The sequence below is a fragment of the Delphinapterus leucas genome, chromosome 8, assembly GCF_059928025.1.
Source record: "Delphinapterus leucas isolate spDelLeu-1000000601 "Yukka" chromosome 8, BTC_Dleu_Yukka2, whole genome shotgun sequence".
Taxonomy (NCBI): Eukaryota; Metazoa; Chordata; class Mammalia; order Artiodactyla; family Monodontidae; genus Delphinapterus; species Delphinapterus leucas.
Genome location: NC_143136.1, coordinates 53,960,764 through 53,987,657, shown reverse-complemented (window position 1 = coordinate 53,987,657; position 26,894 = coordinate 53,960,764). Strand labels below are relative to the sequence as shown.

Here is a 26,894-nt window from a genome sequence, read left to right as displayed (position 1 = left end):
AGGTCACATAAATTTTCTCCTATGTTTTCTTCTAGAAGTTTTATAGTTTTAAGTTTATAGTTTTATATATATATATATATATATATATATGATCTATTTGAAATAATTTTTATATTTTGTGTGAAGTACCAGTCAAGGTTCTTTTTTTAAATTTACAAGTGGATATCCAATTGCACTATTTGTTGCAAAGATTAGCCTTTCTCCATTGAACTGTCTTTGCAGGTTTATTGAAGATCAACTGACCGTATAGGTGCAGGTCTATTCTATTCTATTGATTAATATGTCTACTGTTCTTTCACCAGTATTGCAGTCTTGATTACTATAGGTTTTATAGTAAGTATTAAAATCAAGAAGCATAAGTTCTCAAACTTTGTTCTTTCCTAAAAAACATTTTGGCTATTATAGGGCTTTTCTTTTCTATGTATATTTAAGAAATAGCTTGGCATTTTCCACAAAAAAGCCTTCTAGGATTTTTATCTGGGTTGTGCTGGGTCTATAGATCAATCTGGGGAGAAATGACATCTTAACAATAATGAGACTTTGAATGAATTGGTACTACATATTTCTCAATTTATTTAGGAACATTTTAATTCTTGAATAAGGAATTTGAGAAAGATTTTATCAGGTGCCAAAAAAAGTTATTGGATGTTTGGTTGAAATTGCATTAAATATACTTTTATAAATCATGAAAAGCATATCTCCTCTTTTCCAATGACTATAATTTTCATTATGTTTCCTGTGTAGAATTATCAAAATATCATTTAATGGATATTCAAACAAAGATATTTATTATTTTAGTATTTCCAAAACTCATGAATCGTATAATACACTCTTGGCAAAATGACTTCTACTGTGAAGTAACTTGGGAAATATCACATACAATATGCAGCCGCCAGATTCAGATTTGCATTGCTCATTGGCTTTACTTGGTCATTGGGTATTATAAATATTCTAATATTATTTATTTTGATTTTATGTTATTTTATTCTACATTTTAAAATCGACTTTCGTAAAATATTGATTTGTACCCTTTTCTTGTTATCATTTTTCTTAACAGGATGGTTATGCTTGCCAGATAAAATAATTTACAAAGCTTTCCCTGTATTTCCATAGTCTGGGAAAATATAAATTGTATAATAAATTATTCTCTCAGGTATTTAATATGATTTGGCACACACACATATAACGTGACACTTGTTATCAAGAGTAATAACAATGGTTTTCTTCAACATTCATTGCATTTTTTTCATATTTTCATTGCATTTTAAACTTTTAAAAATATTTTCTGCTATTCAAGTATTTTTGAAAAGTAAATATAACTGGTGGGATTAAGTGTAAAATGGTATAGGTGAGACTGATTACATAGAGAAATCCTTGATTTTTGACATTAGCCACTCTGTTGTTCAAGTTTCTAATGTTGAATCCAAATCCCTTGAAAATCTAGCACACTGAAATAAGTGGGCCATCAATTGGAGGGGCTGCTAGAGAGTATGTAAATACGAAGAGATGTACATATTCAGAACAATCAGACTTAGAGCTTGACAGACTACAGAGCGCAATGAAAAGGTGATACTCACATCCGAGTTAAAGCGAAGCTGACAGACATTACAAGAAATAACTTGTTTCTTCTTTGGGGGAATGGACACTCCAAATGTGTGGTTAATGACTGCTTTTTGCACAGGATCCATCTAAAGAGCAAATGATAAAATAGTCAATTTATAACTTCAAAGGATAGATAATAGTGTGCGCAAGTAAAAGTAACTGTATTATTCCTTAACGTTTTAACTTTTAGTTCCCAAACAAGGATAATAAAGACTCTCATTCGATAGTAATGTACTTATTTCCAGGAATTAAAAATAGAAACAAAAAAATTGGTTCGAAATCGTAACACAGAAAAATCACAGGAGAATCACCACATTTCAAGAAATCTTATATCTATATAAGAAACCTTGAAAAACCTTAAAAGAATCATAGAACAAGAAAACTTAAGATCTAAAGATCAGGGTTAAAATTAACTTGTTAATGTTTTCCCTATGTGAGGTAATAATACTTAAGATGGTCTGAAATGATTTCAATGACGACTGTTACAGATGTATTTAAGTTTCTTAGTTTTTTATTTGCGGCAAAGTCATAAATGACAGGCTTTATCACAGCACAGAAAATGTTGACCTTTATTTTAAAATAATTTATTATTGTTCATGTACTCTAGATATTCATTCTACTGGAAATGCATGTCACTCAAATGCCTATAACAGATTGGTTAATATGCAACCCCTGCTTAAATATTGATCAAGTAAAGTTTTGACTTATAACCTGTGACTTTCTCTCTTTGGTTTGCATTTACCATAAACAGTCAGAGAACTATACAGTGATACCATAGAAAAAGTATGCCACAAAGCCATGAAAGTATTTGGAAAATGAAAGAACACTATCTGCAGAGCCTATAAAAAGAGAGACACAGCAGTGATTCTCTTGTGTACTCCAGATAATAATCTCCAGCATTAATGTCAGACAACTGGCAGTTCAAAAAACAATGACGAACAAAGCATAACTTATAAACAGATGTAACATGAACAAGGACAGATCCATTGACACCATTGTCTAGGAAATCTCCAGAGGTTAGAATTTAGGACGGGATTAGTTGATGATATTTGGTAGAGAGGGGAAATGAATACTATCCCTGATGAGGCGTATGAATCAACAAAGTGCAAAATCAGCAGTTAGAAGAACTTAAATACATTAGAAAAGAGGGTGGATTACAGAATTCTTGAACAGTAAAGTAGCCTCTTTTTTTTGCTACAAGTTTAAGTGAGATGACAGGACAGTGTATTCCCACTATAAAGAAAAGTTATGTGGTTTGGAACGCTTAAAAAAGTCAAAGAGGGGAGTTTTCTGGAGTGATAGAACTATTTTATATCTTGACTGTAGTGGTGGTTACACAAACTTATACATGTGTTGAAATTCAAAGAACTATGCACATTCCCAAAAAGTCAATTTTATGTATGATAACTTAAGAAGTGAAAAAGAAAAAACTGTTAAGAGTATTACGTTTAACTACTTTGGGATTGACATATATACGCTACTATGTATAAAATACATAACTAATGAGAACCTACTGTATAGCACAGGGAACTCTATTCAGTGTTCTCTGGTGACTTACATAGGAAGGAAATCCAAAAAAGAGGGGATGTATGTATACATATAGCTGATTCACTTCGCTGTACAGCAGAAACTAACCCAACATTGTAAAGCAACTATACTCTAAGAAAAATTTTTTTAAAATTTAACCACTAAATGTAAAATATTATTACTAGAAAATCTGGGGATTTGTTTTGCTCAAGGTTGTAATTGATTGTATTAAATTTTATTAAATGAGAATTTTTTTAAAAACCCTCTATGGGCAAAGAAAATCTCAAAAGATCAGAAAATAAAACCTTAGTTCACTTTCTTACTAACAAGTGCATACACTTAAAGTCTCATCCACTTGCAAAACATGAACCTGTACTTTCTGATCTACTAGAGATGGCAAATCAGTTTGGACAGGCTTAAAAATAAAATAGCCTAACTATATTAGCAGGATGGAAAAACTACACTGTTTTGCAAAGTTAAAAAAATAAGAGCATTTTATTGAGATATTTTCTGTTCTCAGGCTCTAAAAAAATACATCTAGTGATGTGTGAGCTATATAAGATAAAAGTATATGAATATTTCCTAATCATATTTTCTGCATGCCACTTTTATTATTTTTGCCGTATCTATATACTATTGTATATGTTATTATTCACTTAACATTTTTTCTTTAAAGCAAATTAAAATAGACTTTTAAAAAACAGCAGCAATATGCATGAAAACATAGTTTTAATGTATATCCTTTCCTATTACTCATTTCAAAAGTATATTGAAAGTTACCATTAAAAATTAAAACTTCCATCATCTAAAATAAATGCACTATCCTAGTTATTCCCATACTGCAATATGGAAACACAGACAAAAATACATCTACAAAAATTCAGCTCCAAATTTTTAGTAAACAAAGATATCTGTTGAGAGCTCCAACACAACCCTTGGATATAAACATTCTCTTTACATTTTTGAAATTGTTAGCTGCCTACATAACTTTTCAAGTAACCCCTGATACAAATTTGTCTACTCAAATCTCACATTTGTACCCTACCAGCCTGAAAATACTGTTTATGTTCCCCAAGGCTGAGCATTCTCTTCCTGAAAGGTGAGTTGTGGCTGAGCACCCCCAATACTAAGGCAGGCAAGTTCCCAGCCATCTGCTCCATGAAAAGCAAACTAAGGAGGTTCCTTCAAGAAACTCTTAACTAGAATCGACTTCTCTACTTTACACATATAATCCTACTTGTCCTCATAAAACACAGTCCTTTTACCCCCTTCCTTGTCACCTGTCATTAACTCCTGCTGCCTTTACATCCTTTGAATGACTTACCACTAATCATATGAAAATTTTATCTTCCATGTTTCTCACTTGGAACAAATTTTTCTATTTTCCACTTGATTCTCTATTTTGTTATAGGTATTTCAAGAAAAGGTCTACTTTTTTCTAAATCTTGTTTATCTTTCTCTGTTTATCATAGAATTATATAATTATACTTCTTATTCAAATGTCACTTGGGAGGACATGATTTAGTTGAAAGAAGACTTTAAATGGTATAAGAAAGAACGTTCCATTGGCCAATTCATCTGATGTCTTGCAACAGACACTGCCCAGCTGATGTTTTGAGTATATGCCATCTGATGCAGTAACTACAAATACCTGGGTCATTTCAGTGGGGTCCATAATTAGCAATAACATAGAAAAGGCTTTCAGATCTTTCTCTTTTTTAAAAGAATAAAGTGGTAAAATCCTGATTTTTTTTCTTGTAGCATTCCTACAATACTCTAAAAATTAGATAAAAATAATAAATATGATGTTAATTTATATTAACTTAAATTTTTTTCTCCACTAATGCAAAATCAGTTTTCTCTAATCATAATGAGATATGTATAACTAAATCAATGGCAAGTCTTTTATTCAATTACCAATTTTCAGGATGAATAAAGCAATCAAGATGAATAAAAACATTCTCATAAACCCTAAAATGGGATAAATATATGTGATTCAATTTATTATAGTCAAAACTATATATCTATACCATAATGATTTCATACGTAGAGTACTCAGCAAAATTATTGGAGGTACTACAATTATACAACAAACTCTTGAAGTTTTAAAGATTTTAATAAAGATGTTTGAAGTGTTTTTAAACATCTTTATTAAAATGTTTATATCACTTTTAAATAAACAATTGCCTTGTTAAATACTCAGATTAGGTCATACTAGTTCACACTGCACAAGAAAGCTGTCTGTGGATTGAGAAGATTGTTTCACTGGTAAACAATGCTAAAAAAAGCTTTTCTTTAAGGAAAAAAAACCCTACCACATAGCTCTAGCTACCAATATTCCTTACCTGGCAGAATTTATTGGTCCCAAATAAGCCTCTTCTTTTCTAAAAAAGTAAAAGTCAGAAGTAGTCATCTGGAATTTTGAGGCTAGCAAGCACATTCACACAAAATTTTTAAAAATCCATTTTCTTTGCTCATCTCTGATTAAAAAGCCTGAAATGCTTACTAACTAAAAAGCAGCAAGAGTTAACACTTTCCACTTTTGCTAATGAAAGTCATGTAGAAATGAAAAACAAAACCTATTAGTGCAATTAACTGGTAGGTAATAAAAATGAAAGATGGGGTTGTGGCTTTTACCAGGAATTGAGGAGATGATTGCAGGCTACGTATGGACAAATTAATTATTCTATTACAGTACTTATAAAAGGAATTAATGAAGGTGGCCTTATCGCACCATCTATTATATTTTCAATATCAAAATAAGAACAAACAGATATCTTGATGTATTCACCAAGTTTATGGAACTACAAATCTGTGTGAGTTCTTTTTAAAAGATCTACTTTCACTGAGTATTCCAAAAAGTAATTTATATCCGCACAGAGTAAGCAATCATATAGAAACACATGCAGTTGCAAATAAAACCTAGCCACAGGGAAAAGAAACACAGTGCAGCACTTCACTAAGGTCAGGATGACGACTATGGGCGGGTAGGGAATCTAAGGTAGGGACGACATGATCAAATGATAGTACTAGATGACATTTATATTTGAGATAACTTTCCTAGATGGAATTTTAGGCAAAGAAAATAAAATTACAAACCTTTCTCAATAATTTTCAAGGGGATGAAGTTCGAATTGTATTCTTGTAAGAGTCTTACAATGACTTCACTACCCATCCAGTGGGGCTGGGTGTGGGAGTAAACCAAGCACCACTCAATTAAAAAGCAAAAAAGACTGCTCAAGAATGATACAAGTCTTTCTTATATGTGGCTGGGTATCCATAATATTCTTAAAGATGAGGACATTTCATCTTAAGCTTAGCTATCTGCTTTAACCAACATTCTAAAAAGCATTTGGTCACCACTTATACAATATAGTAGGCAATACTAGCTTTTCTACTAAACAGAAGTAGAAACCAGGTTTTTGACTTTAAAAAGTTAAAGATCAATCATGCAACAAACATTTCTGGAGGCCTAATATGTTTCAGACATTGTCCCAGATTAGGTGGGGTAGGATGAGTCAAACACAAGAAAGGACATTATTGTAAAAGTGAAAAAGTGAAAAAGGATGGCGATTAAGCAAAACACTGAGGCACGAGAAAGCACATAAAGGTCTGTCCCCTCTTGCCCCACCCCTACTTTAGACTTTCCCCCCCTTTTCTGATTTTCTCACAATTCAAGCATCCAGGATCCTCCCTTTAACAGTGACATCAATGTGTTATCCTCCTGGGGTATTTGCCTTTTAATTCCTTTCTCTAGCTGTGTAATTATAATAATAAACATCTTAATAACAGCAGCTTAGATTTAGAGCTCTCACCACGTGCCAGGAACTATACTAAGGGATTATCTAGTGTACTCTCCACCATCACATGAGGCAGATACCATTTTTATCCTCCTTTTACAAATGAGGAATCCGAGGCTTTGAGAGGTTTAATAACTTCTCACCCTCAAGTTCGTAGGTCTGAAGGCAGGAGCCAAACTCAGGCGAGAGTCTCTCCCCCAACTCTTCCCTGCTAACGGACCACCAAGCAGGGATGCTGGGTATCATGTGTGGCACTGCTGTAGAGTGTGAGAAATGGGAAGAAAGGAGGAGTGTTCCTAGAATTTCTGCAGCCTGGAGGGCAGCTGTCTAGTCAAGCTACACATAAGGCCTATAGGTGGCTTTTTTTTTTTTTCTATTTCTATTTTTTTTTTAATTTATTTATTTTTGGCTGCGTTGGGTCTTTGTTGCTGCACCTGGGCTTTCTCTAGTTGCAGCGAGCGGGGGCTACTCTTCATTGCAGTGCACAGGCTTCTCATTGCGGTGGCTTCTCTTGTTGCGAAGCACAGGTTCTAGGCACATGGGCTTCAGTAGTTGTGGCACGTGGGCTCAGTAGTTGTGGCACACGGGCTCTAGAGCGCAGGCTCAGTAGTTGTGGTGCACGGGCTTAGTTGCTCCGCAGCATGTGGGATCTTCCTGGGCCAGGGATTGAACCCGTGCCCCTGCATTGGCAGGCGGATTCTCAACCACTGCGCCACCAGGGAAGCCCCTACTTGGTGTTTAAGTAAAAGTTTCCTGGAGAAGTGAGTCTCAGTTTTTCTCTTTCCGACCGATTTATGCCCTTCTTAAGATAAGCCCATTTCTTCCTGGGTTACTTCAGGAAAGCCATAAATAAAAATTGGGGCTGCCCTGTCCTCCTTCCCTGTTGTAACTGTTGGGCTAGCACACAGAAAAAAAAGAAAGTTCCCGGAATACTTAGAGATTACACGTAGCAGGTGATGGTCATCATTTGCACCTGTCCTTGATTTCTGCAAAGCAGATCTCAGCTACTAAATCCTTGTGACTTAGGGCTTTCTGGAAGTTTGGCAAAGCATCAGTTTTTTAAACTGCAATATTGTAAAATTACAGTAGTACAAAAAGAATGACTATTTTTTCATCCCTTCCTTTTTCATTGTTGGACTTATGGAAGAGAGTGAGACAATAGGGTCTCATTAGAACTTCAAATATTCATGAAGTGACACTTTTAAAAGTGATAGCTTATGTCACTGAAGAGCAATATTTCTCTGAAGTTACTTCAAAAAAGGTTTTGCCTTTTATATTTAAATGCTCTGACCACATACCTTTATTATTACTGTTTTACTTGTTTCAAATCCTTGAAAACTTAAATAGAAACAAAGCAGACACAACTGTTGCAAGACAAATTCCTTTTCTCAAAGAACAGGAAATACAAACAACTGCATATTGCTGGCAATGTTAGTTCAACCACACAACTCTGTACTGTTTTGGATTTCAAATCAGAAGTCTCAATAAAAATAAACCACATGAAACGTTACACTGGAGCTGCATGCTACTGTGAGACCTGCCTTTTTGCATCTGCAATATGTAAAAGTTGAGATTTGCCATCCTGCCACTGCTTTTCCTACCCAGAGCATCCTGACAGGGGTCCACCAGAATGCTATAACTGTCACTGAAAGGAAGACAAGTGACATGCCACGTTCTCCACAGACTGTTGATTCAATCAAGTGCCATATTTAGCTCTTTGCTAAAACCACACATTGGCTGTGACTTGGAAACAAAATCAGCTGTGCCCCTGTACCGCAGGGATGCCATTACTCCACCAGAAAGTTAACCAGAAATGGCATAAAGGCGAAAATAACATGCACTTAAGAAAATAATAGGTCACATTGATCTAAGTCTCAGATCCAATAAAGCTATTATTATATTATTACTACTACTATTTTATCAAAATGTTGTAGACCTTTACATATTTTGAGGCTGGTTCACAATTAGAAGGATCTGATTGCTGCAGAAACTAAGTGGGATCCCGGGATCCCTTTCCAGAGCCTCCCTCGTACTGGTCAAAAATCCCTGTAGAGGGCTTCCTTGGTGGCGCAGTGGTTGAGAGTCCACCTGCCGATGCAGGGGACACGGGTTCATGCCCCGGTCTGGCTGGGCCCGTGAGCCATGGCCGCTGAGCCTGCGCGTCCGGAGCCTGTGCTCCACAACGGGAGAGGCCCCAGCAGGGAGAGGCCCGCGTACCACAAAACAAACAAAAAATCCCTGTAGAAAATATAAGTGCAGTCTGCCCAGAGATTTGAAGCAACCAAACAGAGTAGAGCATAGATTAGAATTTCATTTTCTTCTTTTCTTTCCTTTCTTTTTTTCCTTTAAAATGAATTTAGAAAGTTTGATACCTTTCACTCAAATTCCATATTGCCAGGCCTTCTTTGAAAAGCTCTGGGATTCATCAAATAAGCGTTATATATTCCACTGACAAAAAGAATGACTAGAATAAGGAAAAAACACCCTGGGATCTATTTTGAAGATCTATTTTGAAAGGAAACTAAACTGCATTTTCCAGTAGTTTTTTGGGAGAAATTCCACCTTGGTTTCATTTCTAGAAGAATAAAAAAGAAACATATACAGAATGTTAGAGATGTGTGTTTCTGCCATAAAGTAATGTCTTCTTTCTAGAGCACTCTGATAATAAAAAGTGCAACCTTTTTAGAGATTATTTCATATCAACTTAGACAGTTCTGTCCTTGGGAATTTTTGCTCCTTTCCAACACATCACACTTTTATAAACGTATAATTTTCAATTTGCACAAACACTGTATTTTATTGAAAATTGATTCATTTAACAATAGTTTATTAAATGGTTATCATGCACTGTTTTAGGAGCTGGACATACAGTAGAGAACAAGCCTTCAAAAATACAACATTCTACTTGGGGAGACCTATATAGGTATCCCCTGCTTTTTGAAAGTCTGCTTTACGCCACTTGGTTTTATGAAAGGCCTACATTAGTACCTGTTTTCACTAACTGAAAGAAATCCCAAGAGAATTTTTGCTTTTATGAAGAAAGTTGGAAAATGAAAATAGCGTTCAGCATTTCTTTTGTGCAAACCTTTATAGAGGCAGTGCGCATCTCAAGCAGTGACAGTGGCACCGCCGAGCTCCTTCCCCGGCAACTACACTGAGCATCTCAGGATCAAGCCGCCATAGCTTTGAACTGTGTGTGTGAGCATCTATTCTTTATCTGGATTTCTTTTGTGCATCCATTAGCAAGATGTATCCTAAACTAATTGCTTCTTCACTTCACAACATTTCTACTTAGGAAAAATGTCATAGGAATTCTCCATTTGGGGATAGTGGGGGAAACCTGTATATCTAAAGTTATAAATAAGGTATTTTCAGAGTGTTTTAAGTACTATGAAAAAAAATAAAACAGGAGAATGGGAAAGAAACACAATTTTACCATGGACAATTCCTAAAAACATTTTCGTTGTCTTGATACAACTTTGATTCTGATACTTTCACATGTAAAACCGTACTAAGTATGTAAAGATAAGGACATTATCCCATGATTTACATAGTTGATACAGAATTCGGAATCATATCACTGGTAAAAACTGTAAAGGGCATGCTCTTCGGCTTTCAAAGCCATCTATGAGATCTCCACAGAGGATTTTCTTCAACTACCATGTCCCAAGACAACAACTGGGACACCACTCACAGCCACCACTATCATCATGTCCTTAAAGAGAAAGGGAAACTAAAGTGATCTGTTTTTGGAAGTTCTCTAAGGATGAGTGCTTAGCGCTAGATGCATCTTACCTGGAGACCTTCCTAGTGGGTTTCTGGTACAATGTGGTTGGCCTCGTAGTTTTTAGTGAATAACCAAAATACCCATGAGTTACTTCTCTGTTTTTTAAATAAGTACATATTTTGGCTAAGCTCTAGCAGTTTTTTGTGAAGATATCATATGAAAATAATGTTTTTCACTTTTAACACTTTTAGAACTTTAAAGAGTTACCAAATGGTACAAGCAAAGAAGCTGAAAGGAAAGCAGGGGGTGGTTTCACCATCCCCCCCCCCTCTTTAGTGGAAAACCAGCTTAACACTTTGATGGATAATTTTTAAATTGTTCTAAGTAGGAGGAATAAATTTTAAGTTCTTTTTCAGACAGTAGTTATTTTGTTAACGGGAGATGCCCTAAGATTAGACCCACACACCTTACTGAAGCCGAATGTCTAACTCTGACAGTCGATCCTTGTATGTAATCATATGGTCAGTGCAAATGTAAAATGTTCCATTTTCCTGGCTGGCTCTACATGCCTGGTGATCTTCCATGCTGCCAGGGATCAAGAGTGATGTAGCAAAGCTGTAGTTATGCCGCTGGGTAATTTAAGAAGCCACATCAAAGAGCATTTCAAAAAGTTCAGTTTAACAAATAAGACTTTCAGCTTACATCTGCAATGGTTATGAGACTTAATTGAAGGTTCGCTCATACCGTACTACACGGACACACACATACCCAGCAACATTTTGGGTGTTGATATTCCTATTGAAACATTAGATGAGTAAGCTTAAGAATTGAAATTCAGTGGCATATGTAACCATATTCAGGTTAAAAATGTATTTTGGAAGGTCTAATTGGTTAATATGATGTATTAAGGGAGCCCAGCCTATGCTCAATTCCAATTCAGGTGCTCATTTCAACGTAGGGAAAAGGCATTAAGGTATGAGCTAAACTATATCTCCTAAGGAAATCCAGTCCTTTTCTTTCTTTGTTTTCATTCTTGAACAAGAAATGCTTAGATATGACTGGAAACCATGAGGAAAGAGAGGTGTTTTTCCATCAGGACACAAAGAAAGTTCTTGAAAGGATTTTCATTTTATGTTTACTATTTGATGTTCCCATAACTAATTTTTGGCCAATGCATGCATACAGATTTGAAAGATCAGTAACAACTGTCAAACGCAAGGTAACAAAAAGTTTCTATAAAATTATTAGATGCACTTTTGAGAGAATATGAGAAAAGCTACAAAATTTTTAAGAAAGATGAAAAACTACCTGGAAGAGAATTAATAAGAATTTAGCTCTATTCTGAATTTTAATAGCATAGAAGAAGAAATGAAATGATGACAAATACTATTAATATTTTTTTTCTGTGGAAAAGTTACTACCTTCAAAGTATTTATACTTTATATTTCTCAATGAGGCCTATTCATATTTCAAAAATACAAAGAGCCCAAGGCGCACATAGGTGACAATAAACTCTCTCATCCAAAGAAAAACACTATTTAGAGTGATGGGAGCAGGAACTGGATTCACCAAGGGAATCTAAAATAAATGAGTCAGGTGTTATCTATGTTTTATTTAGTATTTTGTTACCTCAGGGTGAAATAAAACAAGAAATAAACCATTTCAGGAATATGGACTGAAGTATAGGCTTTCAATAGATGTGCAAAATACTAAACAAGATAGAGATTCATTTGAGGATAGCTTATGAGAACTGATTCTTCTACAGGACATTGAAAGGAGACACACATCCTGAGGTTTGGAAGGATAGGCTAGTGTCTTATATAGAACACAGTCACCTACTTCTTGGCCTTTCCTGTTTTTCTTTTTAAAATAGTGGCTTGAAAACAACCCCCAAACTTGGTTCCAGGATTAAATTTCCATAACAAAATTCAGAGCCAGAGATAAGTTTGAGAAATATCTTTTTAAAAAACTAGAACTTGGGCTTCCCTGGTGGCGCAGTGGTTGAGAGTCCGCCTGCCGATGCAGGGGACGCGGGTTCGTGCCCCGGTCCGGGAAGATCCCATATGCCGCGGAGCGGCTGGGCCCGTGAGCCATGGCCGCTGAGCCTGAGCATCCGGAGCCTGTGCTGCGCAACGGGAGAGACCACAGCAGTGAGAGGCTCGCGTACCGCAAAAAAAAAGTAAAAGAAAACTAGAACTTTTTGTTCTTTAGGAGGAGAAAAAGGCACACAAATAACCAAAGACTACTTGCTGATGCTTATGAACGTAGCTTTTAAAAATTATTGGTGCTAAGTCTCCAAATCTAAGTAGTGATAAATTTTCCTATTTTCTGGGAAATGGGCTAAAAAAAATGTCACAAGGGCTTTCTAAGAGACTAGAGAAGTAATGAGCTTTCTTGATTTAAAAATCAATACACCGGGGCTTCCCTGGTGGCGCAGTGGTTGAGAGTCCGCCTGCCGATGCAGGGGACATGGGTTCGTGCTCTGGTCCGGGAAGATCCCACATGCCGCGGAGCGGCTGGGCCCGTGAGCCATGGCCGCTGGGCCTGCGCGTCCGGAGCCTGTGCTCTGCAACGGGAGAGGCCACAACAGTGAGAGGCCCCGCGTATCGCAAAAAACCCCAAAAACAAACAAACAAACAATAAAAATCAATACACCTGCTGAACAGCCAAATGCATTAACTGACATCCTTTCAAAACCATTCTGTCAAAGCTAAGTTTGAAAGGCTGTTCAGTAACTAATCAGATATATCCTGATGCTGAGGCAAAACAGGTCCGCGACACAAATTAAAAAGGCATAAGATGAAAAGAAAACCCCACTAGGCAGGAAGAATTGCAAAATTGGAAATCTGGACCTGTTTGGATATATTCTTCATGCTGTAAAGCAAAGTAGGAATGAAGTGTTTTTTCCCCAGAGGACAACACATTCCTTAGTCTTGCACTCAGAAGAAACCTGACAGGTGAGGACTAAAAGGCTCAATGCAAGGCGGCAAATCTGGAATGCTCCAATACTAAGCATTGTGGGCTCTCCCATGCCACACTCTCATGACACAGCGGTACAATGTCAGAGATCGTCTACATTTTCAAACTGTTTTTTATTTGTTTTGAGTTTTAGAATCTTCCCCCCACCGCTCTACCCCCAAACAGAATCCTAACTGGAAATTCAATATAATAAAATGCTGAAAACAGGTCTGGTTAAAGCACGTAGGTCAGGTCCCAGTCTCACCAGCCTGATTTTAGTCCAACTTCCTCATGTGAAAGTGAGAAAAGATATGGAGAATTTTAGTAACCTGCTTGAGCCTCTTCAGCTAAGACCAGAACCCAGATCTCCTGTTATGGTTGCCAGATTGGCAAATAAAAATCTTTTTTTTCAACATAAATGTATCAAATATTACATAGGATATTCTTGTAATAAAACTGATTTGTTGTTTATCTGAAATTCAACTTTAACTGGGCATCTTGCATTTCATCTGTGCCCTTCCCCCATACCCATTCAAGGATGTCACTGCTCTCCCAACGTTGATTCTACTGGTCCTCCTTTTTCTTGCAGGCTTACCTGTCACACTTAACATTTTAGGACTTTAATTAGGAAAGTGGTCCCTGAGTGGTTTTGCGGACAGGTGATATCAAAACCATTTTATGTTATATATTCACCTTACTATTGCCTTTTTGTATGGATGTATATGTGTATACATATCAACTCTTTTCAGCAAAAAAACATTTTTGGGGCTTCCCTGGTGGCGCAGTGGTTGAGAGTCCGCCTGCCGATGCATGGGATGCGGGTTCGTGCCCCGGTCTGGGAGGATCCCACATGCCACGGAGCGGCTAGGCCCGTGAGCCATGGCCGCTGAGCCTGTGCGTTCGGAGCCTATGCTCCGCAACGGGACAGGCCACAACAGTGAGAGGCCCGCATACCCCCCACACAAAAAAAAACATTTTTGGTTCAACTCTGCATTTTTATTATACAAAATATACCATACTTGTAAAATAAAATAAAGAGCTTTAATAAAGTGCCTTCCTCTGCTCTCTGGGGTGATAACTACTTTATTGAATAAGGCTCTGTTAATGGTACAGCTTGACATTTAACATTTATTCATTTGATTTATAATTATTTTTACGTGATTGCAAGGAGGCTATAGTTCAAACCAAAAATAGTTTAAACTGAACTGCTTTCCTCTCTTTTGAATTTGTAAGGAAATCTAGTCACTTCTGGGTAAAACTGTTTTATCTACCAAACTCATTTCAAATATACACAAAGCCCTTTCTGTCCCTGTATGTTCTGAGTAAAGCAATATATATGTATGAGAAAAGTGAATATAGCAAATGAAATCATCAAGTTAAAAATGTGCCCAGTTTGCTTATATTTTGGCTATGGATATGGCATTAATATTTCCTAATCAAACAATGGAGAAAAACCTACATGAATCACGTAGCAAGTTGTCACGAAACACAAAATCCCTAGTAATGTTCATGAAGTCTCATGAAGCAAAAATCATTTGTATTTATAATCTGCCGACTCCCTTTGAAGACTTTCAGAAACATTACTGAATTATTCTGTTTTCCATTCTAAAATTCAATCTCAGGATGCTTGTTTCAAAGTCTTCCCAACACTCATTTGAAAATTTTTATTCACCCTTCTCTCTCCCCCAACATCTAACACTTACTAAAATGGGACAAATACTTATATCTAACAGCATGAGAAGTTGATATGTCACTTTTTTTAAAGGATAATTAGTCAGAAATCACCAAATTTCTGCCTCACAGCAGAACAATATGAAAATAACAATCGTTGGCAGTTATCAAACCACTGAAGTCGGAGTGGCCTCCTGAAGCTGGGGTTAAAAGCTGATCTCTGGAAATCAATCATGTTCTCGGCAGAGAAGAATATTTCAGTGATATGAAAGCTGAAATGGAGACTATAATCTTTTGTGATTACCCTCGAGGCTGAAGCAAATGCAAAAAGGAAAGTCTATGAATTGCTGATAATTTCCTTTGATGACCGATTCCCAGGAAATTCTGATATTACTCTTACTCTGTAACAAAAATGATGGTTCCCCAGAAGTGCAGCTTCAAAGAACTCCACATCTGGGTGTCATAATGCTTCTTCAGAAGCTACTCACCCATTAAAGGGGCCGGGCCTGTGAGGTGGCAGCTCTCCCTCAGAAGACAATGGAAGGTCTGATTGCACAAGGATTGATGAGCTATGTGCCACAGGCTCTTTCTTAGAAAGTTCTTTTATGAAGGAACTAATTTAAAATGTATCTGTTTTAAACCTTTTTTCCCCCCACAGAAGTCTAAAGATTGATTATTTCTCTGCTGGTCCTAATAGCTATGGAACTATGAATATCTTGGCTTGTATATTTTTAAAGTTTTACTTAGGCTGATGTTTGTATTCTAATAAAAAATAGTTTTCATACATACGTACATATCGTTAAGGTCTATATAATATTTGGGGGTAGACTATAAAACTACTAATCTTTTTTCAGGAAGCACTGAATCTATAGTTAGATGTCACACCAAATTTACAGTTAGGTGTTACTGCACAGGTTAAGTGGTTTTTTTCTTGTATGATTGGCAATTTAAGTTCAGAAAAAAAGAAGGAGGTAGGGTGAAGAGAGATCTGTAACTGTCAAAAGTCCAAAGAATCTTTAGAATAGATTTCCCTATCAGTACACGAAGGATAAATGAATATGTTGACTACTTTGAGTTTAAAATATTTTTTTAAATTGCCATTTTAACTAATGTCAGTTTGATTAACAAATAACATGAGAATAAAGGTTCTATGTTTGGAAGTCAACGGTGTTTTGAAAATATAGCAGCACACATCTTTGCGTCTTAGGTGTCAATGACAATGTGTCATTGGTACACAGCTTTCGGGTTCAAAATACCTTTATACATAGCCTTCAAAGTCTAAATATTATTGAAAGTAAACGGAGAAAAAAGGAATCCAAGCAAACCAGTTGTGGTTATTCCCAACCTCCACTCAATATACCCTCTCCCCAACCCTGCTCAAGATTCATTATCCCTCTGCATTGTTTTCAGGCAGTCAGGTGATTCTGATCTTTAGGTATGCACTACTTTTATCTCATTCAAGGTAACACAAATTGAGCACCTGCTTAGCACCAGACATGACTTCTTTAAACTGACTGTAAATTTCTTAAACTCAAGAACGAGGTCTTAGCCATAACCTTGGCATCTACCTTGATTAGGATTGCTCTAATGCACAACGCCAGCCCCAGTGATAAACATGACTTGTACTTAAGGTAATTGGTTAGGAAGATGAGATCAAAGAGATAGAAATATTAATAAAAATATTAATATTATTTATAAGAATAGAGCTTTTCTGTTTAGGAATCGTTTCATAAACATAACATAAACATTATCTCATTTGAAATTCGTGGGTATTTTAAATTATTAAAAATAGGATGGTGACATGTTATATTGTTTTTTTTTCACAGATAATAAATTCTAGAAATTTTCTAAATATTCAGTCATATCCTAATTCTCCATAAACATAATAAACTCAAATTTTCATGACGTAGTAATATAGACTAGGAAGGTATCACCCTAGTTTTAAAATGAGGAAAGTGGAGCTAAGTGATTTTCTCAAGACCAAAGAAAACGAGTCCAGCTGTAGTCTTCTGACTCTTGTCAAGTGCTCTTCCCCATGTAATGAAGTAGATGGCTCTTCCCTCTTCTCCCTTCCACTCAGGTTCCTGCTTCTGAGGGTGGCATGAAGCAGAGTGCAGGCCAGATAGGACTGTTAGAGGCTTACTTTGGAACAAGTCAAGCAGCCTTATTTCTCAGATCAGAGGGAACGCTCCAAGTGGCTTTTGGGGAGGAAGTTGTGTATAACCGAAGAATGAGTGACTGACTGAATGAGTGAATGCCACCACCCCCTTTAGAAGGTAAGTACTTCAAAAGTTGAAACTTAAGTATATACCATGTGATAGTGGCTATTGGTAATCATTTTAGCATCGAATAGCTTCAGCTTATTTTGGGAAATGGAAATTTTGTGACTTTGATTATCATGACAATGAACCATTTTACACAGAGACCCAGACTAATTGTTGTTTTAATTGTTGGAGGCTTTCTGTACATTTCTAATTATTTGTAAACCATAAGCCTGTGAAAGGGATCACATATATTTCTTACTGCACCTCTCAGATCTTCACTTGGCTCTAGAAACTGTTCATAATAAGAGAAAACAAGTATGAGACTGACAAATCTATCTTCTAAATAGAATATAGTGCAAAGCCTGATATTAGGAGCCACAACTTATTTCTTATTGGGTACTTAAGAAAATATGCCCCACACGAATAACCTGTGAGAAATACACACATTTAAATTCAGGATACAGTAGGGTGGAGACCAGCTCTTGCTTGTCTGATATGTAGCTTTTTTTTCCTTTTCAGTGGCAGAGTTGTCTATTGGAAGGGATGAGAAGACTGGATTATATTCTACAACCTTCTGATCTGCAAAAAGGGTACAACAATGACACACGTAGCCTATTTCATATGTGGATGTGTTGAAAGAATTGTAGAATGTCTTTAAAATATGCTAAAGCCCTCTGATACTAGAATTCCATGAAAATAAGGTATTATTCATATAAATTATGTTCTTTCATATTATTTCAAGCATCAGAACATAAAAAGGAAGGTAAGAAAACCTAAATTGACAGCTAAATCTGTGAAAAAAAGTATTTTTCCAAGAACCCTACTGAGCTCCACAAAGATGTTGAAACTTCACAGATTGCTAAATAGCATTCCAATTCATCTCTAGCACCCTCAATGGCAATTATAAAAATAAAGGAACTGGAATATTCCAAAATGTGTTTTTCTCTCCCTAAAAGAGATTTGAGACCTAATTCTGAATACAAGAGTCTAGAGGGAGTAAAAAAAAAATGGTCTGTGCTATTGGATGGGTTCCCAAGCTTTGGTAAAGGTTTCTCAGGGAACACTACCATCAATTAATGTTTATAGAGCAACCAATTTAGAAATACCTTTTCTGGGCTGGAGGGAATGTTTTGTACAATAATATTTTGTCACATTTTATATTTATTAAGCTCTCCTACTTTACCACAGGCATAAAGAGCCTTGGTCACTGAGAGAAGCTAAGAACAAGGTTGTTGTTGGTTTCTTCTTCCTTTAATTAACTGGAGATTTGTTAAGAATAAGATACATTTTTAAAGAAGAGGGCCGACACACACTTTTTCCAAGCTGACGCTACTCTTAAAAAATGCTGACCTGGGACAGCGCCAAGACTGAAGACCTGCCTTGCCAGAATATCTGATGTGGCCTCCAAGTACACATAATCCTTGAAACTCTAGCACTGAAGGTGAGGTCCCAGAGCCATGTGAGGTTAAGAATAGGACGATGAAAGGGACATGCAAGAGGACACAGCATGGTGGGACTATGGGTGCTTCTTTTCACAGGCTCCTGAAACCTTGTGTTCCCTTACCCCTTAAAGGTCCATCAAAGTCTTAATCTGATGTTTCTTGGCAGCTTTTATCAACTGAATTGACTATTTATTATAAGCAGAATCCTCTGTTATCTTATGGTGAATTATACAAGAGGAAGAAGTAATTTCTGTCAGACAGTGAGCAGCTTCTGCCTTTATTCACTATAACTCCTCCTTAGCACAATGACCGGCACATGTAGACCTTCAGTAAGTGGTTGTGAATGCATTCTTATTCCTAGATAACCTGAACAAATAATTTCATTAAGGACAGAGAACACATATGACCACATATTATATAAGCATACTTGTGTATATATAAATACCATATCAATAATATCTACGTATTCTAAAGGGGTTTCAAGAGTGAGTAAAGGGATATTTGAACACAGTCTTTAGTAGATAAATCTTGAGATTTTTTGAATAAGGCAGGGGATGTGAATTAAGCTTAAAAAGGACATATTTGTGGTTTGAAGAGTAGAGGAAGACAATAATACTGAAGATCACTACATAGTTTGTTTTCCTTCCAGTGGTCATGTTTACATACTTTTTCTCTCTGCCATGTTCAATAGTGATGTAAAAATTTCCAGACAGTAATCTATGCTTAAATATCTGTACAAAAATCTTCCACAGTTTTGTAGCACATTTCAAAGAGTTCCTACAACCACTGTTTTTTCTAATGATCTGGAGAGTGTTACTGTTGACTTATCTAAATCCAGTAATAGGCTGTCATCCTCCCCTCTTTCAGTAAATTTGAGTAACTGTGGAAAGTTTCAACTTGGCATATTTCTTTAGAACATATGAAAGAATATGACCCATTGATATATTTTAAGCATATCATGAAAATAAAATTCGACCATATTCTCTTATTTATTTGACTGGGACAAATGTGTCATTTCAAGTACTGGACATACTTCTGTCCTAGGAAATATGGGACATATAACATTTTATGACAGGAAAGCATTACTAGAGTAAAAAAGAAGACTCAAATGGCAAAAATTCACTTCGGATTGTATTAGCAGAGGTAAGGTATTTTATTTAAATAAAATTAAAGAAAAATTTAAACAAAAGAAAAATAGGTATTTAAATGTTTAAATAAGGACTTCATTAAATTAATAAATATACTAAAAGGAGGTGAAACATTGAATGTTCTAGCTTACTTCAAGTTTCCTTATAGTAACATCTCATGAGAAACATGGCATGAATTAACAGCAAAGTGAATGTGATTCTGATTCCCTATTTCTTTATTTTGGACCTCCTTGATAAACATATTATTATTTCTACTACAAGAAAGAAAATTTTTATATAGTCATTGATATCACCAAACTATGAATAACCCAGAATCTCAAAGAGTCTAGAATGATAAAATAAATGGTAAACACATGTCTCATTCCACAGCTTGTCATGGATGATTCAAAGAATCATATAGCAATTTGGGACTTTATACTTTAGAAATGATCTTTATTCTGCTCCACATATTTGTTCATGTGTCAGGAAAAAATAATTTTAAGGTAGGTAATAAAAATCAGATTATTTTTCACAAAAAAAAGATCACTGAGCCTCTTGCAATAAAGCGTCAGAGACCTCCACTGTGCTTGTGCTTTCCTGGAGCAGTTGCAAAAACATGGCAGGACTCACAAAGACATTTGAAATAAATAGGCATGGAAACTACTGCCAAGCAGCAGAGAAACTGACAGGAGACTGTGGTCTTGAGTGGCTCTTGATTATAGCTACAGCTCTGGAGAGTCACACAAATATATCTGTCCATGTATCTAATATGTGGCTGTTAAAAAGAAACTTGATCTTCTAATCATCACATACAAAATATAGGTTGCATACGTGTCTTAGTCTGCTTGACCTGCCATAACAAAATACCATGGGCTTGGTGGCTTAAACAACAGAAAAAAATATATCACAGTTGTGGAGGCTGGAAGTCCAAGATCAGGGGTGCCAGCATAGTCAGGTTATGGTGAGAGCTCTCTTTCTGGCTTGCATATGACTTTCTTCTCACTATGTCCTCACATGGTAGATAAAGGAAAAGCTCTCTGGGGTCTCTCCTTATAAGGGCACTAATCACATTACAAGGGCACCACCTGCAAGACCTCATCTAACCCTAATTACCTCTCAAAGGCCCCATTTCTAAATATTATCACTCATGTGTTAGGGCTTCAATATATGAATTTGGGGAGGAGGGAACATTCAGTCCATAACACCATGTGTGTGAGTATGCCTTCTAAATGGACCTATTTTATCATATTAAGTTGACACAATCCATCGTGTTAAGTATGCAATTCATTTGAATTTTGAAGAAGTATCTTATTAAGGAGAACCAAGTATTAGACAGGTATTAAACACCAAGTATTAAACACCAAGTATTATCCAGGTAAAATGAAGATAAAAATGGAATCCACAGTAAAGGAAATGGAAGATTCTAATTCTAATAGGGAGAAACAATTATATACATTTTGGCAGCTACCGAACATCATGTACAAAAATTAAAGGATGACCATGGAGCAGTTGGCAAACTGAAGTAACGTGAATAACAAAATAATGAAAATAGCTCTATTGAGATACAAAAAATTCATTCTTTCTGGCCTTTCTTGAACAGTATAAAGTTCAGTAACTATTTTCACTTTCCCTATATTTCTTGGTTTTTATTATCTTGCCTTTTCTAGCCTATTTATTCTATTTCGTACAAGTTTCTTGGGCACTGGGGTATTTTTGTTTTATTTATTTTGTTTATCTCCTTCCCCAAACCCAGTACTGTTTAGTCCATATATTATGTTTTCAATAACATTCAGTAATTAATAACTTTGATTTTAAACTAAATGCTCCTAAGATTAGGGCCTAGGATAAGGAATGCAGTTGGTACTTGCAGAATGTCCGTACCATCCACACAGAGAAAGCCAGAAATACAGCTGGAGAAAAGTTTATAACTAATTATTGCCTTTAGACTAAAAAAGGATGACAATTCTCAGGAAATTAAAAGTAAACACCTGCTCTTATCACCTTGCACATAAGGCTCAGAAATGCCAGAATTCGGGCTTCCCTGGTGGCGCAGTGGTTGGGAGTCTGCCTGCCGATGCAGGGGACGTGGGTTTGTGCCCCGGTCCGGGAAGATCCCACATGCCGCGGAGTGGCTGGGCCCGTGGGCCATGGCCGCTGGGTCTGCGCGTCCGGAGCCTGTGCACCACGGCGGGAGAGGCCGCAGCGGTGGGAGGCCCGCGTACCACCAAAAAAAAAAAAAAAAATGCCGGTCCCTGGATGGGGGACCATGAACATTGAAAACCAAGGAACTAGAGCCCTTTGTCTGTTCTTTTCTCCCTTCCTTCCTTCAAAAGGGTTTTATTGAGCACCTATGCCAGACACCAAGCATACAAAGATAAACAAGATAGAGCCCTTGTTCTCAAGGATCTGACATTCCAGTGAAGATAGATGGATAATCAGGGAGAATATGATGTAATCGGGAGGTACTCTGGAAATAACAGAGGATGGGCACTTAAGTCAGACTGCAAGAGTCACAGAAAGTTTCCTGTGAAGGAGGTGATCTCTAGGTTGGGCCCTGAAGGACAAATAAATGAAGGTGGGGTGGCGTGGTAGAAGTAAGCATCAGTGAGTTGCCAGGCAGAGAAGCCTATTAAACTTTAGATATAAAGGTCAAGATCTTTAAATTTGCAGAGTTAACATCCTCATCCTCCAGCCACGCATCCTTGACACACAGCCCATCATAAAATATCAGTGATCCAAACCCCATTTTCCCTAGTATGTCTCCTCAGAACTGCTGAACAGTGTCTCGAAGTTTTTGCTTATTCTCACCTATAAACACTGCGAGAGATTTTGTCTTATGGAGTAAAAGGCAAGGTAGCCACTAAATGAACACTGTGAAGCATCTCTCTTCACGGCATACAATTTAGTATAGAACAGGCACCTATTTGCTTTGGAATATGACAGGATCCCATTTCATTCTTGCTATGTTTCTCATGTAACATTATCATACTCTGCTATAAAAACAGGAAGAAACCCTTACTTTATATATATATTTTAAATCCAAAGAAAATAGCAAAACTTGGAACTTCCAAAGTCAGCTATGGTCTCAAGAATACAGTGTTCATTCTTCTGATAATGGTTATGAGTTAAAATATATTTCTTATATTTACTAATATTACCCTTGATTAAAAATGAAGTGATTATGGTAGCATTCATGTTGGTTTTCAAAGAGCACACAGACTACTGAGTAGAATATACTTTTAAAATTTGCTAACAAGAAATTATACCTGTTTTTAAAATACATTCTACATTCAAAAAATCCTTTCCTCTTTCTACTTAATGATTCTGCTGAAAATTATCTACCATGCTGCCAGAAAAGAGCACAGAAGATTTCTGATTGAGCTTTGTTCACACTGAATGAGGTGGGAGGTGACACAGACCAAAAGAGCCAAGGACACAGAAGAGCCGGAACATCAGTTTTGAAGTTAGAAGATTCTAATACAAGACTCAGTTCTTCCTTTACTAATGCTTTTTCCTCATGTAGACAATAGGAATAATAACCATGGTCGATTAAAATGTTCTAAGGTCTGAGTCCTTTGAAGAATGTAAAACATCACAGAATATAATAATCTAGTATAATTATTAGTAGTAATGTAAAACTATTTTCCTAGGAAAATGTGGACAGTGACCTTTATGAAATTGCCCTAGGAAATCTGTTGGGTGAGTTAGACACTGGAATGGAAAAGTCCATAGGAAAAGGATTAGAGTAATTGAAACTGCAAATCAGTGAAAAATCAAGGGTAATCCCATGATCCCATAAATTCATTTTTTTGCAAGATGATAGAGGGTCCCACTTGCAATGACTTAATTTTTAATACATTACCAGAAGGACTCTGTATCCAATAAATGCCTTGGATATAATATAGAGAGAATAAAATGACTATATCATGCAGTTCATTTCTATATTCTTCACTTTCACGAAAAAAAAATCTTTCATTTGAAAATTACAAGTTTATTTGCCTCTAAGAAGAAAAAACAACAAACATCTCTTAGAATTATTCCTTGGATTTTCTCAAATACATCATAAGGTTAATTGCTGTATAGAATAAACAAACAAAAAAGGCAAGTTAATACATCTGTAAGCCCTACACAACATTAAAAAGCCATTATGAGATATCTTTTTTAAAAGAACTTATAAAAATATTCTTTTCATTTCTGTTTTACAGCCCTTAAGAACAAAGAAGTATATATAGGACATTTAGAAATTCTCTAAAAGTGACTTAGAGAATAGCGCTAATCAGATGATCACAGTTGTAAAAAGACAACAGTGATTGGTTTCCTATTATATATGTACATAACATACATCTAGAAGGGGCTGGAAGGATGCATACCAGCTGCTGAGGGCGCTTTCCTCTAGAGAAGGGATAAGTGTGCCTGCAGGGGCCGGGAATGGTGACTTTGACATTTTGCTTTGAATGCTAATGTTTTATTTGAATTTTTGAAATAAGTATTACTCGTGTTAAAAACAAAATACAGAGAGGTGAACCACAGTAGGAGACATTTATGCTTACTCACGTCATCAGTACTGCTTCCTGACAGTGACTGGACTTCTGCAGTGGCTATAATTGCTGTCTTCCAAATGTACATTAATCAAAATACAAAGACCTAGTAAATGTTTTCAGGAGTATAGCTTAATTCAATTATGTCTGGAATGTATCACCCATGTTTAGATAGAGGACAGGATAAGCATGTTTGAGTTCAAGTTCTCTAAAATGGCACGATGTGTTGCTTTGGCATGGTCACTCCCGATGGATTAATGTGACCAGGACAGGCGTGATTTATCTTACTGAGTTGCTCCACTGCACTAGAAATGCTGCTCACCTTTTCAGGCCTTTTAAAAAAAAACCTGTGTGACTTGTGTCTGAAAAAGCCCAAGAGGACGAAAATATTCAACCGTTTACTTGCTAAGTCGAGGCCAGTGCTCTTTAAAAAGTTGGCTCTTCCCCTACCCTCTAATTACCTTACAATGCCTAAGCCACAACAGAAGGCATGTCAGCACATTTTATTTACATCCCTTGAGGAAAAATCCTCTTGATGTTTTCACTTCATACAGAAGATACGTTTGCAGAAGGAAATATTTGGCAGTACTTCAGATGTTCACTGTCTGGTAATGCAATTCTTTTTCTTGATTATGGTAGCTTCTATAATGCTGTATCATTCATGTAGACCATCATACCCCAACTGACTGTATTTATTGACTGAACAGACAGAATTTATGCAATCATCTGAACTGGTTAACCTTTTCTTTTGCTATAAGCTTAGAATCTAGCTATGGACTGATTTTAGGCTGAATTCTATTGTTGAAAGATGTCATGTTCCACTTGGCATACCTACAAAGTTGTCTTTCATTCAAACAGAAGAAGGTCAGCTGACCTGAATGAAGAACACTGGTAATTATAGGTAATTCACTAATATTTATCATGTGGTTTAAAGGGAATGTCAAAGTATCATGCAGACAAGTAACATGTCGATCTAAAACGAATTTTTTCCTTTTACTAATAGAATCAGATTCACATAATCTACAATAGCCTCCAAATAAGAATTCTGTTTGTGTAAGAGTCTTTATCTAAAAAATCTCCCAAATAAAAATGTATCCAGGAAGATGAAACATACACTTTCTTTTTCTTTCTACTAGTAGGGAAAAATCAGTGTGGCTTGATACCTCTAAATTGTGTTCTTGAGCATGTGAACAGCATCCCAGAAAAGATACAGGTTCTCAAGCCATTGAAAAGTCTATCAAAATTGCACAAAGTAACAGGTGAAAAGTCGCCTGTGGAAATATTTATAAAATAAATATGCTGGTTATTGTTTGGACTAACTCTCATGGGTGAAGCATTATCTTTCATAATGTATAACCAATATATGGTCTAAAACTACACACTTTGGAAACAGGCTATATCTATTGCCTATTCACAACTGTAATGAAAGAAAGAGATTGAGGAGGAGACAAATAAAATAAAAATGCATTTACTCACTGTGTTAAAATTTGGAAACAGCCCAACAGCAGCAGAATTACTGTCTACTGGAAAAGACATAAATGGTTTGATATCCAGTGAAGGCTGCATCATCAGGGTAGGTGTGCGCACAAGAGCAGGAAGGGTAGTAGAGTGGCATGTACTGCCTGCCAAGAACAAAACAAAAATGAATTCAATCTCTTGCTCACATCCATCTCCCTCCCCAATTTACAGTGCAAAAACAAGACTGCTGAGCTGCAACCTGCAAGCAAGAGAGTTATGCTGGGAGTCAGCAAATGGCACAGGAGGAGAAAATACACTTAAAAAGGGTCTTCTTGCTCAATGTCTAAGACAGTGAAACAGAATGTGTCCCTATGGCAAAGGTCAAAGGCTGCTCAGACTCTGCTGAGATACATAGTACACAGATCCTGCTGGCAGGTGAGGCAGAATATCATCCTCTTGTTCACCAAAAATGTAGGAGAGAGGAGGGGAGGAGCCTCTTGAAGCCAGATGCAATTTACTATTCACAATTATTGAATGGCTAGTCGGCGCATTTTATGCAAATCAGAGATAATTATAGGGTTTTTACCAGGGGAAGAAACCTTGGACTCTTATAGTTACTGTCCAATCCCAGGAAAGTTATCACTCATTAACAAAAGTTATCACTCATTAACAAAATCACAAATTAACAAAAGTTAATTTGTTCTCTTAAAAAAACAAACAGGGGGCTTCCCTGGTGGCACAGTGGTTGAGAATCTGCCAGCTAGTGCAGGGGACACGGGT

The 26,894-nt window shown here is 36.4% G+C and overlaps 1 protein-coding gene across 1 annotated transcript in view; it reads right to left on the bottom strand.

Annotated features, from left to right (window-relative positions):
• Positions 1-26,324, bottom strand: part of ZNF385B (zinc finger protein 385B) — an 84,861-nt gene extending 58,537 nt beyond the window's left edge. Inside the window, exons 1-3 of the mRNA XM_022570153.2 lie at positions 26,133-26,324; positions 5,475-5,513; positions 1,578-1,688 (exon numbers count right to left, since the gene is read on the bottom strand). Of these exons, the coding sequence (XP_022425861.2) occupies positions 1,578-1,688; positions 5,475-5,513; positions 26,133-26,225 (243 nt within the window). The 5' untranslated portion in view covers positions 26,226-26,324. The remainder of the gene's footprint in view (positions 1-1,577; positions 1,689-5,474; positions 5,514-26,132) is intronic.
• Positions 26,325-26,894: the final 570 nt, after the last annotated feature.